The sequence below is a fragment of the Chroicocephalus ridibundus genome, chromosome 8 (assembly GCF_963924245.1).
Source record: "Chroicocephalus ridibundus chromosome 8, bChrRid1.1, whole genome shotgun sequence".
NCBI lineage: Eukaryota > Metazoa > Chordata > Aves > Charadriiformes > Laridae > Chroicocephalus > Chroicocephalus ridibundus.
Window position 1 is genome coordinate 28,760,963 of NC_086291.1, and position 16,181 is coordinate 28,777,143.

General features: G+C 39.6%; 1 protein-coding gene across 3 annotated transcripts in view; it reads right to left on the reverse strand.

Annotated features, from left to right (window-relative positions):
* EDEM3 (ER degradation enhancing alpha-mannosidase like protein 3) overlaps window positions 1-16,076 on the reverse strand; it is a 30,222-nt gene extending 14,146 nt beyond the window's left edge. For 2 of the 3 annotated variants that reach the window (XR_010072207.1, XM_063343505.1), the window contains exons 1-10: window positions 15,745-16,076; window positions 13,482-13,527; window positions 8,959-9,059; window positions 6,853-6,892; window positions 5,289-5,401; window positions 4,438-4,591; window positions 3,912-4,046; window positions 2,633-2,738; window positions 1,946-2,043; window positions 482-607 (exon numbers count right to left, since the gene is read on the reverse strand). Coding sequence is in view for 2 of the 3 variants with exons in the window: in XM_063343505.1 (XP_063199575.1) it covers window positions 482-607; window positions 1,946-2,043; window positions 2,633-2,738; window positions 3,912-4,046; window positions 4,438-4,591; window positions 5,289-5,401; window positions 6,853-6,892; window positions 8,959-9,059; window positions 13,482-13,527; window positions 15,745-15,911 (1,086 nt within the window). In the remaining variant the exon portion in view is untranslated. The remainder of the gene's footprint in view (window positions 1-481; window positions 608-1,945; window positions 2,044-2,632; window positions 2,739-3,911; window positions 4,047-4,437; window positions 4,592-5,288; window positions 5,402-6,852; window positions 6,893-8,958; window positions 9,060-13,481; window positions 13,528-15,744) is intronic. The other variant, XM_063343506.1, reaches the window with a different exon arrangement.
* Between the last annotated feature and the right edge of the window lie 105 nt (window positions 16,077-16,181).

Genomic DNA, 16,181 nt, shown 5'->3' on the forward strand with positions numbered 1-16,181 from the left:
TTTCTGTATTTCCAACAGATACATACTGCAAATATTACCCCCTTTCAGTGTAAGTCATAGATATTCCATAAGAGTTTTTTTAAAATCAGCGAGCTCATTAAGGCTAATGCTTATGCAGAAAAAAGATCTTTATCATTTACAGAGAACTGTCGTGGAAATGTGATTTAGTTTGTCTTAAAAATGCAAATGGCACACAAACCAGGAAATTTGTCACTAGACTGCTAGAAGAGCAGCCTCATTTGCGTGTTTCCACGACTAGGAGCGAAGGGAATAAATCATAGGGACATACTTTTCTCATTACTCAAGATGGCCAGAAACGCGCCTTAGCTTGCACTGAAGTGACAGGAGGAGTGAGTACAGAAATCCTCATTCAGTATTTTTGAAAATCAAATTACTAAGCTTGACTTGTCAATTATATATCCAGCCTATTTAATCATTTACTTGTTATTAAAATCAGGTGCACGTAGGTTTTAAACCTTACCTGCAATCCAGGGAAGAAAGCTAGCAAAGAATCCATCCAGGTCCTAGCATTTAGCATTGGTTTATGAATATGAACATCAAGAAGAAGAGGCGGTTGGCTAATGTATCTCATTATGGCATCGTAGTGCTGACAAACATCAGAAAAATCATGAGTTTATATTATCAATACATTTTCTAAAACAGATACAGATCACCAGACTACGGCATTTTCTTTCAATGGAAGAACCAGTACTACGCTCCCAGTTATTATTGCATTTGGCAATGCACAGTGGTTTCTAGTGTTACAAACTAAAAAGCAGCGCAGTAATTACTGAAAAGCTCCATAGTATTACACATGCCACACACTTTCAAGTAACACACATACACAAAAGGACATTCGGCAGCCATGTGATAAACAAGTAACCATCACAATTAAGGCACGTTTGTTATGGCTGAATCTTTAGGCATGTGCTAAACAAGGCTGAAATTGCCTTCTCTGAATGACAGAATTCTAAAGCAAACACATCTCGGGGAGAGCAGGAGAAAGGAGGTATAAAGAAAGGAAAGGAGGTATAAAAAAAACCCTAACAAAGCAGCTGGACTTGATGGCTCAGAACAACTTTAAAACCCACCAGCTCGCTTGTCAACTTGCTGACCCCCAATTCTATAGTCCCTAAGACAGCAGCCTTTCTTGTTTACTGAAGCACAGAAGGTACAATCACGAGCACATGAGCCAAATCAATAGGAAACAGTTAACAGACATAACTGAGGCAAAATATAATACTGGTGCCTGCAGGTTAGGAATATGAAATAATCATTACACTTAAAGTGTAAGCAACAGGCCTTTAGCTGCTGATTTATTACCATTTTAATATTGCTTAGGATATAAAGTCATTCTATATGACATAAAATAATTTTATGATATAAAATGTTTTTACTGGATATTGCTATTTTCAAAAGAATGCTCTTATGAAGGAATAATGATGCTGACAATGCCTAGCAATCTTATGAATTTAGTAATCTGTTTTTCAGCTTATATTTAAATGTATACTAGGCTTTAGGATCTGCAGTGCAATGCAGGATCCAGACTTTGATTTTCAGATCTTTTTTGCTGCTCCAGGACAGAAAGAAATTGTACCATAGCTTGTAACAAGAGGCTCTTATATTGTTTTACAGAAACATTTGCAGTATTACACTCTCCAAGGTGATCCTGAAATACAGCTTCGCCGGTACCGGAAACACGGAAAAGGGTCCTGAAGATTCAGATTTTCATTGAATGGGGTTAGAATAGCTGCTCAGGTGACAGTTCACCCAAGCTTAGCAAAAAATCATTATTAAAAAGAGCTGGCACTAGACACATCAAAAGTCACAGGATTTGTACTGAAGATCTTTTCATAGGCTTCTCAGGCTAACAGCTGAGTGACAATACAATTAGTCGTAAATTTGTCTTACAGAAGTCACAAACCTGAGCAAGGTGTTAACTTACTGTGTTAAATCTTTCCAGGAAACTGTCATCTCCCAGCAAGACATAGGCTTTTAATAAATATTCATAATACGAATCTATTCCTGCTCCAACTCCACTGTCTAGAAACAGCAGAAAATGAAAAGGTGGTTTTACTTTAAGTAGCTATGTAGATATTTTCACATGGCTTTATTTTGATTTTAAGGGCTCTTTCAGTAGAGGGAAAAGCCTCCTACCACTGGCATTAAGGCACAGACACAATACTGTATGTCTACGCTAAAGGTTTCGCAGCATCAATGCCCACAGTAATATGAACAGACAAGCATTGAAGCCAGTTTCACTTTTCTCACATGAAAATATTTCTACTGGCTGCCGTATAGAACCGCAGTCCTATTTATATTTTTCCTGTGTATTTATAGTAGAATCTTGGAAAGTTTATCCCGGGCATTCCCCTCTCAGTATTAAAGTGAATCAGAGAACACTTTCTTTGCAATGAATAGAACTGGTTTCTCTACCAAAACACCCTTTCGGAGCAAAGCCAGGCTTCATTGCAGCAGGTTTCTCCAGCATTAAAACAACAAACTCCTCGTGCCTATTCCATTAACATTTTTAAACAGTCTACATAAATGTGTTGGGGGGGGTGTGTGTCAAGGTTTTTTTCTTGCCCAAAAGCACTTGTGGTCACTGATTGCGAGTCAGAATACCACGCACCTTTGCGGACCCAGTCTCCAGTGTGAATGTTGATAGTAACGCCCACTAAATTGCTGCTGCGCTGTCTCTTTTCCCAAATAAAATCAAGCGCTTTCCGTGCATATTCCTGCAACAACAAAAAACACTCAGTAAAGGACATTATAGAGAAACACAGACACTAGAGAATGTTATTCTTTTGTCTATTGAAATTAAGATGCTATGAAGTAATAAGATGTTTCATATCTAACAATTATAAAACTCAGTATTATATTACATATGCTTAAATAGTAGGACGTTCAGTCCACGTTTTATATAAATAGTCTTTCTGTTGCTGATTAGAAAGAATGGTGCTTGTCTACACAACTATTTGCCAATAAGCTGTATGGTCTTAAGCACGTCAAGCATCCTTCTGCACAAGTTTCCTACTCTAAAAATTGTGCATACAGAAAGGATAGTGTAATCTAATTAAAAAAACCTCATGAAATTAACAGCCTTAGAATCAAAATCGCTGCATCTTTTCAGACATGTCAATGTGGAGCAGCAGCCTCTGTTAACTATGTATACAAGTTATATATATTCTTTATATACAGAAAAAGTAACTTGAAGGTAGCAACCTACCCAACAAAAATGGCTCTAAATTGCCAAACACACACATGGGAATTTAGGGGGGCAAGTTTTACCAAAACACTCAAGACAGGCCCAGCTATGCTTCCACCGGGTTCCATGAAACTCAATGAAATACTAGGCCCAAGCTGAAAGATTTCAAAAAAATTCTAATCTGAAGAAGCGTGCTTTTGGTTTTGGTATCACATCAAAGAAAAACTCGCAAACGTTTTCATTGAGCTTCCTGCTGGCAATATATGCTTAAACAGGTCTTGCACAACTTCAGTGGAACTATATGGGGTTTTTTTTTTCCTTTTGCCTTTTGTTTTTTTTAAATTGCACTTTAAGGAACAAGTATCTAACTTTTCTTCTTTCTAGTCCTGACCCCAAAACTATGTACCCAAAAACTATGCAAGTATTATGCTTTAGCTAGACTTCAGTACATGTATCTTGTTTACTTGTGTCTTACTGTAACTACTTTCAAACAAAATTATTTCCTGTGGTTTTAAACAGCCAACACTTCCAGGAAAAAAGCCCACAAACACAACAAATCTGAACACGTGCAAACTTTTTGTGCAGAACAGCTAAGGTATGCACCCATTTGACAAACTCAAAATTATTTTTCCAAAATTACAAAATGTAGCAGAACACTAACGAATACCAAATCCCAAAAAATAAGATAACATGGAAAGCAAACCTCAAATATAGATGTTCCCGTGAATCGGCTTAAAGCTGCAAACTCAAGGATCAAGGTACCTGCACAAGCTGTACAGGTATCAGTCTCTGTTCCTGTTCGTGCTTCTGGATGTCTTACACCAAATTTTAAGTTAACCTAGATAAATGTAGAGATTATTATCTTCATTTTACTAGCTGAAAGACTTCACACTCCTATGATAGGTCTGTAGGGCAACTACATAACCTATGCTTTTGCCAAAGGCATAGTAGCAGGGAGCAAGAAACCAGTAGACAGTGATTAGACAAGATTTCTGCAGCTTCTATTTATCCACAACAATACTAGAATTTTCAGAGCTGGAAATGTAAGGATTCAGAGAGCCTAAAACTGTATTTTAAAATACTAGGTAGCATGTATTATAAATGAGCGGTTTATCAGCTTTAGATTTTCTGTACACTTAATAAATACACAAGTGATTTTAGAAACAGAGATAAAACCAAAAATTTTGCTTACAGAAGTCATTCTGAATTGCAGACACCAGAGAACTTACTCTTGGATAAGGGAGACCACTAGTGGTGTTAAAAGCAGGTAAAAGCTTGTAGCCTAGTTCCTTTGCCATCTGCAGAAGTTCACCGTTGTACCACTGCATATATTCACCTTTTTCTTTCAGCATAATCGCCACTGAATGCCCACCTAGGAGACCTCTAAACACAAGAAAAGTTATCCACATCTCAATGGGTACATTAATCTCAACAGCAATGCGGCAATTTCTATGATTTAGATGACTATGTAAGTAACTGTGCTACGTTCACACAGCCCTAATTTTCAGAAATGCTGAGCAACTCCAATTACAATCAAAGTGAGCTGTCAGTAGTTTGGAAGCGGTTCTCATTGCTCAGGATTGAGTCCTAACCTATAGTTGAACCTCTGATTCATCAGTATAGTTATAATATGCATACAATAGCTTAAAAACTAACCTGCTCTGAACCTGCTTTGAGCAGCAAGTTGGACTACAGACCTCCAGAGGCCACTTCCAACCTGAAATAATCTATTACCCGAAGTATTGAAATATTCTATCTGTTAAATCACGTATTGAACAGTGTAATCCGTAAGATGGTTTCGATTACAAAAAAAACCGCTCCTACCTCAGCATGCACAGTTTTTTTTAAATCAAAAAAGCTACACCTGCAGCAGTTAGATGGGGGCCAATTTGATTCAGTACCACTGCATCAATTCCTGCCTAACATTTTAAAACCTTTCTTAGGGCAAATGTTGAGCTACGCTAACTGACAAAGGCACAACTGTTTTAAATGAGGTGAAATAGCACAGAAAGGCATGCCTTAAGGACATTTAGCTAAAACCCACACTTTTAAGAGCTTTGAAAACATTAAAGTTACTCACCCAAGGACTCTTATGTTGGTTTCAAAGACTGATACAACTATGTCGTTATCTAAATTAACATCCTTTATTACTTTTTTTACAGCCTCTTCAAACTCTTTGGTTTTATTTAACACCTGGAATACAAATGTAACCAGGTGTTTAGGTTCCAACATAGCTAACACAGTCACCCTCAGGTGTGCAAGAACAAGTGCAATGAATTAAAACAGAAAACATTTAACATGCCTTAAATTGACATTCTGGTCCCACAGGGGCATACTCTGATACAGTGCGAAAAGATGTGAGGATTATTGTTTTTCTCATGAGACAGATGAAAAAGAATAAGAGCCGTACACAAGGAACAAGGTCACTGAGAATATACCTACACTATTAGCCAGGGATGTATGTTGGGAATATACCTAAGCTATTAGCCAGGGCTGTATGTTTGGTCCTTCCCCCCCTCCCACGCCATGACTGCAGTGCCACAGGACTCAGTGGGCTGCGGGCAAAGACTGGCCCGCTCTCGTGCCTCCAATTTCACAGAAGCCTCCTATCCACAGACTAAGGAGCCACATCCTAAATTCGGTGAATTCCTAGCAGCCTTCCTCCTGCCAACAGTTTTCTCCTTGTGTCTGAAGAACAGCTTGGGCATATCCTACAGATTTTCTTTCACACTGACTCTCTTTTAGTTCAATCAACCTTTAAGAATCTTTGTGACTTATGCAATTCGTTATCATAAGTGCCTTTACATTCACAAGTGTTAATCCTGCTCTAAGACTAGAAAACAATAACTGAACCACAATAATCCACTGGAGTGTCTGATAGAGACTGGGAGTTCCAGACTCCACATTTTCAACATTTCTGGTCCCAGTTCAAAAGAGCCAAGGGTCACCTCACAGCACACCACAAAAAGGGAGCGGCTGTCAGAGAAGTAGCATTACATGATCCACACACCAAATCAGCGCAGTAAGGATTTTCAAAGCTTTTTAGATTTGTTTACCTGGAGATGTGAATGACCAAAAATTCCTAATTTCCACACTCTAATTTATAATGACAAAAATACATCAAAGGGATTGAAATCTAACAACAATTAGTTTATTAATGATGGGAGTCTTTTAATAAGAGATGGAACACACGTTTGGCAACATTCCTGATTGCTTTTTTTAAAAATATATTTAAGGGCATATAAATTCATTCATGAAATGTGTACACAGAATTTAAAAACAGAAGTAATTCAGTAAGCATTAAGAGATGTTCACCCATAAGTCAGCATGTTGTTTCAGACATAACGAGAAGCAAACTCACATATTTTTTGCTAAGTTAGAGCCCAAGAAAAGCAAGACAAGAAATCATCAATGAGATGTGAAGGAACTTTATAGCGTTCTTTTTGTAACACAATCCAAACACCATCAGTGCAGGACTTTGAAGTTCTTGCAAGCAACAGCCACTTCAGACAGGTGGCTAGAGATCAAAGGTAAAGAAAGACTAGTATTTTTTATATATAAATTAACAAAATCGAAATCTAAACCCAAGTCTGAACATCAGATGACTTCTGTTTTATCAAAGTTTATCAATAGATTAAACTTACCACAAGAGTGTCCAAGGTATCAATCAAGGTCAGCGAAAACCTATGAAACAAATTTTAAAACAGATTTACTACAAACCTGTATGTGTAGAAATTAAATACTTTCAACAGTAACCAGTACCATTAGAAACTAAGTTCTCACAGACCACTAGCTGCTAAAAGAATTAGTTGTACACAATATGTTTAGTATCAAAACACCCTACCAAGTTTCTTCGCTTTGTTAGTGACCAGATTAGGAGCTGACCGAAACAAGCTATTATTATAAAGATACCTTTGTTTACTGCAAAGCTTTCAAACCTCTTGTAAGCAAATTATATTTTTATTCCTATTCTCCAATCAAATCTACTAAAAAACCCAGTAGAACGGTTCAGTGTCTTTTTCCAACCTCTTTTTTTCTTTCTCTCTTTTTAAAAATATTAAGAATGTTGACTTAAGTGTAATAACAAAAAGATTTAGGAAGATCAAAAACCAGTCCAACATAAGTTTCTCCTACCAGGAACTGTTCCAAACACCTACTTCAGAAAAAGCTGCAATTTGTTGCAATCAAACCTGGTGTTAAAATCAGTGGTGAAAGACTAAAGGAAATGTTGTTATTCTGTTATGAAACTTCTATGTAGGTTACAACAGAAGAGAAGAAGGTACAATAAAGGACAGCAAGGTTGGGCTGAAGGTACGTAGCAGCTTCTGCACTAGGAATAAGCAAACAGGCTAGTGCTCTTCAGCCTGCAAAAGCTTAAGTGTCATTATATGAAGGTTTTAAAATTGCAAATGGCATGAAGAAAGTGAATGAGAATCTTCTATTCACTGTTTCTCACAGTAAGTTTCACCTGATTCCATCCAGCACTAACAAGTGGCAGGCTTAAAATAAATAACTACATATTCCGTAAAAAGAGAACACCAAGTCAGATCCATACTGTTTGAAACAGGAATATCGTAAGGCTGGCCTTGTTCGTATACTCTTCTCTAGGCCTGTTCTAGTGCATACCAAGCTGAGAGGACCTTTAGCCTAACATGACAAAATTGCTCATACGTTAAGAAACAGACACCGAGCATATAATAAAATTTACGGAATATGATGGTATTAAAATTGAAAACTTTGGAAACAGTTACAACTGCCCATTGAAGAACAAGTATCAAGAATTTAAGTGCGTGCCCAACGTCTGATACGCTTTAGGACATGGACTTCAGCTTTGATTAACACTATTCTGCTTAGGGATACTAAGCAGTGATACCAATTTAAAAAAAAAAAGCATCAGCAATTTGTTGTTAAGTGTTTGCTCTATAAACATAAACAGCCACATACAGACAACTTTCCTTGTGAAAAAAAATATAAATTATAAACACATTTAGAGTAATTCAATTGTCTTAGATTGTTTGATTTAAGATAGAGAAAAACAGTCCTTAAATCTACATTTTGCTGGCCAAAGGATCAGTATTTTGTATTATAAGCTATCCTACAAGGAAAAAATACAAAGAATTTCCATGTCTGATATAATGTTTTATACTTTGGTAAAGGCCTCTGGCTACCACACACATGATAATCATTTGACTAATTATGTTTTCAGAGAGCTTTCTACTAAATAAAAAAAAAAAAAGGCATTTTAAATATCACTTAACGCCAGCATAATGGGTAAGAGTTTACTGTCTGTGCAGCTGATAATTAACCCTTATAAATCCTACTTAGTAGTCAAATTTACTAATACCATAAACAAAACTCACATTTGGAAGGCTTTCCTATGAAAAATACTTGGAGAATGATTTAAAAAAAAAAAAAAACCCTGTCTTTGGATCTCACTCACTGGTCAATTCCCTTTTTCTGATTAAGGTACAATTTCACATCAGTTAACGTCATGGGAAGAAATAATAAAAGCAACTATTTCTGCCCAACTTGCAAGAAGTTCACAATTAGAGCTTTCTTTCCAGTAGCTTCTTCTCCACTCCCATAAGAGAACTTATGAAACAAATTATGGATTTGTCTCCACTCATAGTCTCTTTTTCAACAAATGTAAGTTTCTGGATATGTCAACTGAAGAAACAGTTTTATGGGCTGCAAATTGCACTTAGATTCCCAGATGTTTACATGAGATAGTAACCATTTCAAACACTAACTTTCCCAAGGCATCATCCACATCCCCTCGACTTGGTTCCTGACCCCGTACTCGTCCACGACAAGTTAAAGGCATGAGTTCATCAGCTGGATACGCATGCTCCTGTAGGGAAACAAAACAAGGGAGCAATTATAACCATTACAGCCATTTCTGCAAATCCTCAGAGCCCATTAAAAGGAAGCCCAGTTACCCTGTACTTCAGAAGAATTGCATGACAACCACAGAATTACAGAATCTTTGAGGTGAGGGATCTTTAGAGGTCAACTTGTCCAACACCTCTACTCAAGCAGGGCCACGTAGACCCAGTTGCCCAGGACCATGTCCATACAACTTTTGAATATCTCCAAGGAAGGAGACTCCACAACTTCTCTGGACAACCTGTGCCAGTGCTCAGCCACCTTCACAGTAAAAAAAAGTGTTCCTTGATGTTCAGGGGTAACCTCCCGTATCTCAGTTTGTGCCTGTTGCCTCTGGTCCTGCCACTGGGTACCACTGAGAAGAGCCCGGCTCCGTCTTCTTTACAGCCTTTCTTCAGGTATTTATCCACATTGATAAGATCTCCCTGAGCCGTCTCTTCTCTAGGCTGAACAGCCCCAGCTCTCTCAGCCTTTCCCCATAGGAAAGATGCTCCAGTCTCTTTGTCAATCTTTGTGGCCCTTCGTTGGGCTCTGTCCGGTACATCTGTGCCTCTCTTGTACTGGGGAGGCCAGCACTGGACACAGTACTCCAGGTGTGTGACCTCACCAGTGACGAATAGAGGGGAAGGGTCACCTCCCTGGACCTGCTGGCAATGTTTTGCCTAATGCAGCCCAGGATACTATTAGCCACCTCTGCCGCAAGGGCACGTTGCTGGCTTGTCAACTTGGTGTCCACCAGGACCCCCAGGTCCTTTTCTGCAAAGCTGCTTTACAGGTGGGTGGCTAGAAACAATTAAGCTGTGAACAGAGCAACAGGACCTCTTTCTCCTTCCCACTCACTCTCTAACCTCCCAGAGAAGTCTGGAACAACTAACAGCACAGCTGAAAAAAACCCCCACCAGTCAACTTGAATGGTTAATTGTGTGCTTTCTGCAACAAGGTGCACACGACACTTCCTATAATGTTTCCTAGGCAGAAGTTATCATCTCAAAGATGAGTTTAAAACCTAAAACTAATGCAGGCATTATCAAGTGGCTGATATCTTATGGAGAAATTAGTGGGAATTAGACTTCAAAGTCACCTTGGAAACATTTCCAACTGAACATAAGTGACTCAGGGGCACAATCACTGACATAAGAGAACTCTTAGAAGGTAAAATAATAAACCAGTAAATCACTACACAAGGCATAACAAAAGATAACATTCACAAAAAAGCTTACCAAGACTGAGCCTTTTTTTTAAAAAAAAAAAAAAAAAGGTTATATTTGTAAAGAGAGAGACATCACAAGATTTTTTTTGGAAAAGCAATGGTTATTTTCCATATTTCTAGAAAAAGCACTCTGCAAAGCAAGCTGTATTGTAATTCTATTTCTCGCCAGTCAGGCAGAAATAACAGGAGTGCCACCATTGCCTAAGTCAAGCACACTGAATAAAATGCCTGTTCCTATTCCCTCTCAAGTCAATGCAAGTTTTGTAGGTTTAAACTACCACCAAAATGGGATATCAAATGAAATAGATGCAAATTTGAAATTCATCAATGTGCAATAGGATAGGTTTACTGAAAAATTTTCATAGTGGCCACTGACATTAAGAAAGATTAATTTTAAATATATTTAATTTCATCAAACATGCATAAAATTGCCTCTCCAGTACTGCCCAGTACAAGTGATTTGGGATGGAGTTTCTCTCTCTTGATTTCATCAGGAAACTGTCTGCTGCGCTGTGCTCTGCAATTGTGCTTTTAGTGGAGAACTAACATGGCAGGATGAAAAAGTTCAATTACTGCGTGAAACTGCAAGTAAACACATTCAAAGTCTCTCCAAATATATGGTACAAAAAATAATCTACATTCAAATGTGAAATAGACAGGAAAAGAAGGAACATTCTTCTATAAATAAACAGCTCTTACAGCAACTTCTTTTGAAACTGATGGTTTGTTTCCCTGTCTACCGCCCTCCCAAGTATTTTGGTCTTTGCAGGACTCTTTGTTCTCCTCAAGTTCAATTACAAAAGCCAGAATCTAGATCATTTTAATATGGCTCAGATGGTTCTGAATATATGTGCAAAGTATTCAGAAAAACAGACTAAAGAAGTACATGACAAAAAGCAATGTCAAAACTAAGATCTCTGGCTTAAATCATGGAGAAAAAAAAGGTGATAAAAATTCTGGAGAAAATGGACTTTCAGTCTTGCAAAATCAATAGGAACTAGAAGCATTTTGAAAAATAAAAGTTCACTTATTCTCTGTCTAGAGCAGTAAAGACTACTGTCTCAAGTGATTTCCCAACTTGTAAGTTCTCCCCTTTCAAGTAACCTAAAAAGGAAGGTAGCAAGAGCCATTAAATATAAAACACGGCACAAATGTTACAATAAACATACTTCTGGAAAACATTAGACAAGTGAAACTCAACAGATATTCTGGAATTTCTACACATTCTGACCAAACAGATGATCATATTGCCTAATGTCAGGACTGTAAATTCAGGCCAGGGCAGTACTTGAATAATAAAAATAAGACGCATTGCTACTAGTGCTTAAACCAGGAAATACCTACTAGCCTCAAGTGACTGACATTTTCACATATTCTTTCTGACAGTCAAGAAGAAAAAAAATCCTGATTATTACAAATATTGTTGAAGGACTGAAAAAAATCAGCAGCTTTTTACTCAAAGCTCCTGTTAGTAACTGGAAAAAAAAAAAAAAAGACAAGGGAGTTTCCCCCCTTGCAAGCAAACATGAATTTTCAGTCTTCTAACTACGCAAGTCTAAAACGCATATTAATAGAAACAGAAAATCAAAACTTTTCAGCTGGCTGTTTCAAAAGCAGCTGCAAAAATACTTATTTCTCTTGCTGTCAGAGTCAAGTCTGATATCCAAATCTTTTCTTCAACTTTAAACAAACAAGTCATATTTCTCTGTTTGTTTAGTGTTCCAGCATACGTGGCAAGTAAATATCCTTTTGGCTTCAAAGTTTCCAGGATAGCTGAAGTCATTCTCCTCCTTCATCCAGAATTTTTTTGCTTCAGACGTAGCAAGACACCTACCAGTTTCAAATTTATCACAGCGAATAGCAGGAGCACAGATCCTTTCTACTGGCATGTAACTTTTTATCCCACTATGCCAAATATGTAACAGTTTTTACTTCAGAATGCCATGGGAAACCCAAGCCAAGTGTTTTTCATAGTCCCAAGTAACTAGTTACGAATTATCACCAAAGAGCCCGATGTTTGTCATGTCAATAGCAAGAACTAATGTTAAAAAGAAAGACTACACCCATTTTGAAAATACTCTTGCTTGCCTTTCTGTCCATTAATTCTATAACTCTCATGTACTGTATAAACTTGTAACTCACAAGCTTTTAATCTTGTATGACATATTAAAGCGTTAAACCATAATACAGAAACTGGGACATGTGGCAAGATACTGTTAAGAGACAGTGGTTTGTCCTGCAGGAACTGGTGCAACTTAAAGAAAAAGGTTTCTGCAACAGCCACAAAGAATGTACAACAAGATTGTTAACATAAACTCAGTAAGAATATATCGTTTGTAACATTGTCTTATTAACATTTACAGTTTCTCCTCAGAAGTGTATTACTTAGAGTATATTTGAAAGTAATTGTTACTTGAGGCAAGTCAGTCCACTCTAAGTAATTTTTTATTCTTAAACATATCTAAACTAAGCTAGCTTATTTCAAGGTTGATGAGAGTGCAGAATGGCTCACATATCCAGCCATGAAGACACCTGCACAGAAAATCACAAGTCACATTAAAATAAAGCATAGCAAGCGTGGCTCACTGTCATATGACAGTCACATAGCTAGAAGAGGCTATGATGCGTAGATATGACACCAGATCCCCTTTTCGTTTGACTTTGTTCTACGAACACTGCTTGTTTGTAAAAGAGCTACCAAACTGCATCTAACGTATCCTACCGCAGAAGAGACATTTCACATAATTTTTACTCACAAAATAAATAAGATCAAGTTGTATTCTCCAGAATCTGACTGATGACCACAGACAGCTCTTCTTGAGCTTCCTTCTCCTAGTATTTTTAGGAGTCAGGATTTTCAAACCAAATAGTTTACCAAAGATGAAAACTGCTCATAGCTTGATTTGAGGAAAGCTCAGGCACAGATTAACGGAGTTACTGCTAGCAGTTCCTAGCTACTGTTCTGAAATTAGTAACCCTCTTGACAGTGCTCTTCCTGAAAGTAAGATTTATTAATTTCTTTTTAAAGTCTATACAAGTGTTCTTATTTATTTTAGCTTTGCTTTTGCCCCTATCTCCCTGCTATTTCTCTAGAATGTCATGTACTGTAGGTTGCTTTCTCTCCCAGGTCAGCAATAACAATTCTGAAAAAATTAAACAAAGAGCTATTTTACTTACCATGTAATTGCTATATGCATGATCAAACATTTCTAGCACTTGGTTTCTAAAAAAGAAAAAAAGAAAAAGCATTAGTGGTCTGCCTCACAATGGCCTTTAACACACTACGTTAGACCAGTAAGACGTATTATACTTTAATACCCAAATACCAGTAACAGGTCCTCTACTAACGTACTCAAGTAAACGAAATATAGCACAATAATTTTTCCTAATTTGGCTACTTTCATTCACTGCAGAAAGGAATGACCATTCCATCACCTAACATAAAATTAAGTATTTGGGGGATCTCTTTCAACCTCCTGTGTTTCCTCTTAAATAGCTGTAGATGTCACCAACATCTAGAGATGGGACACATTCCTTGCTCAGCAAAAACCAGCAAATAGAATTATGTTCTGCTTGTAATCACCACTATTAAAACCAACTGACACGGCACAAATTCCTGTCCATGATTCAGAAAAGGACCGTAAGTTACAAGGTACACCTCCTCCTTGCATTAGAAGTCTTAGCAAGCAAATACTACAGAAAACCCTACAATTAGTTTACATGTTTGAAAAGCAGTCAAGGTGAAAAATGCTACTAGATAAAATAGTACTTTTTTTTTTTTTTTGAGAGAGAGACAGCACTATTTCCAATTGTTTCTTACTTATTCCACCAAGGAGCCCTGCAAAGCAAAAAAGCATGCTAATTTCTAAGCTACCACCAACATAATTCACAACCTCTGCTAAGACTGAACATAAAAGAGACGAGAACACCACAATTATACTCTAAATATCTGATTTAGTTCAATGACTTGAATATTTAAGAAGTTGTTTTAACTCATCAAATGCACTAAGTCATCAAAGGAGCAGAGTATGATGCTTTTTTCGGGTACTTCACAGGCTACATCCAGTTTGCAGTTCTGGGATTTGTTGCAGCAGACAGAACCCCAGGGTCCGGCACACAAGTGCCAGGTCCAGCTGAACTAAGCATACAATGCTGTAGCATACAGAAAGCTTCTTAAAACTTTTATTTCTCCATACGCAACTTACATTTCAGTGCATTTCCTGAAAGATTTTCTGCAACTGACACAATCTTGTCATTAATACACAGATTACCTGCCGTTATTCAGAAATGACCCAGCTCAGAGCCCCCAGATACAAACCTGGGGCATCAGATGATACACTGAGTGCAGGTTATGAATGCAAAAATTTTAAAGTCATCACTGAATGAAGGTTAAACTCCTTAGGTAGTACAGGAAGAAAACATATAAAACATTATATACTGCAAGTACCCTGGGAACCCAAGACAAAAGAACCCAGTAACCACAAACATGAGAGATAAATATCAACTTATATCTAATGGTTAATAACTGTAAAAGTCTCGATGGTGTTTCTCCAGCAGACTTTTTGCATCGCTATTCCGTGGAGCTGACCAGTAGATGGGAAGAGGATGATGATGCAACTGCCCCAGCAATACACTAAGATCATGATACACTCGTTTACCTGTTTGTCTAAAAAATCCTACTCCATGCAGTGCAACACATTACCACCTATATTGTAATTTTTATCCTTCAACTCAAAACCATATTAAAAGAGAATCAGCTTCTTAGAAGTACATGCATGGGGGATCTAAGTATTTTACCTTACACACAGGAACTAGGCAAGAAAACACGTAAACGTTTACCTTTTTTACGACTCCTAAAAACTCACGTGTTCCAGAGGCATAGCCATAATTAGCCCGACTATGGATTTAGATTTAGCTTTGATCACTTTTACCCATAATGACATACAACCACTGGCTGCAATCGTCAAGACTGGAGCTCCCAAGCATATGGCAAAAGGGTTTGACCCCACACACAGCAGAGGCAACGAGGGGCTGCCTTGCCCCAAACAGCCGTGGCGACCTGACCCCAAATACCAGCCCGGCTCTGGCATACACGCCTCGAACGCTGATGGGAAACCGATGCCACGCATCTCCTACAGCCTCGGGGTGGGGGGCGGAAGGAGGGACAGGGAAGACGTTCCCGGAGCGCTGCCGGGCGAGGGGCGCACCCGCATCCGTCAAACCCAACCCAAGCCCTGGGGGCAGCGCAGATCCCCCCGCCTCAGCACGGCGAGGGAACGCCGGGCACACCGCGAAGTCACCGCGGGTGGTGGGCTCGGCGCGGGCCCCGCCAGCCTCCGCCCCGGCCCCACAGAGCTCCGGCGGCCCCGAGGGCGACCCGACGCCGCCGCCGTTTCCCTCCCCCCACACTCCCGGCCCGTCCCGCCGCGGCGGCGCTCACCCCAGCCGGCGCTTTTCCTCCTTGCTCATGGCCCCAGCGCCCGGGGCGGCCGCTAGCACAGAGGAGGCGGAGAGCAGGCCAAGGGCCAGGAGCTTCCACGGCCTCCTCCAGCGGGGCCCCCGGTCGCCGCCGCCGCCGCCCCCCTGGCAGCCCGCAGCTCCGCTCATGGCCGCGGCCGCCTGCCCGCTGCCGCTAGGCCCGGCTCCGGCCCATCCCGCCCGCTGCCCGCCCCTCGCAGCGCGGCGGCCGCGGCTCCTAGCGCCGACGCGCAGGCGGAAGGGACCGGCCCTCCGCTTTCCTGTGGCGTAGCCAAGGAAACCGCCTCGCACCGCCACTTCCGGGTCCCCCCGCACGCGCCGCCCCGCCGGGCCAATAGGAACGAGGCGGGGGCGGCGGGCGGCGGGCGGGGCGCGCGGGCCACGTGACGCCGGCGGCAC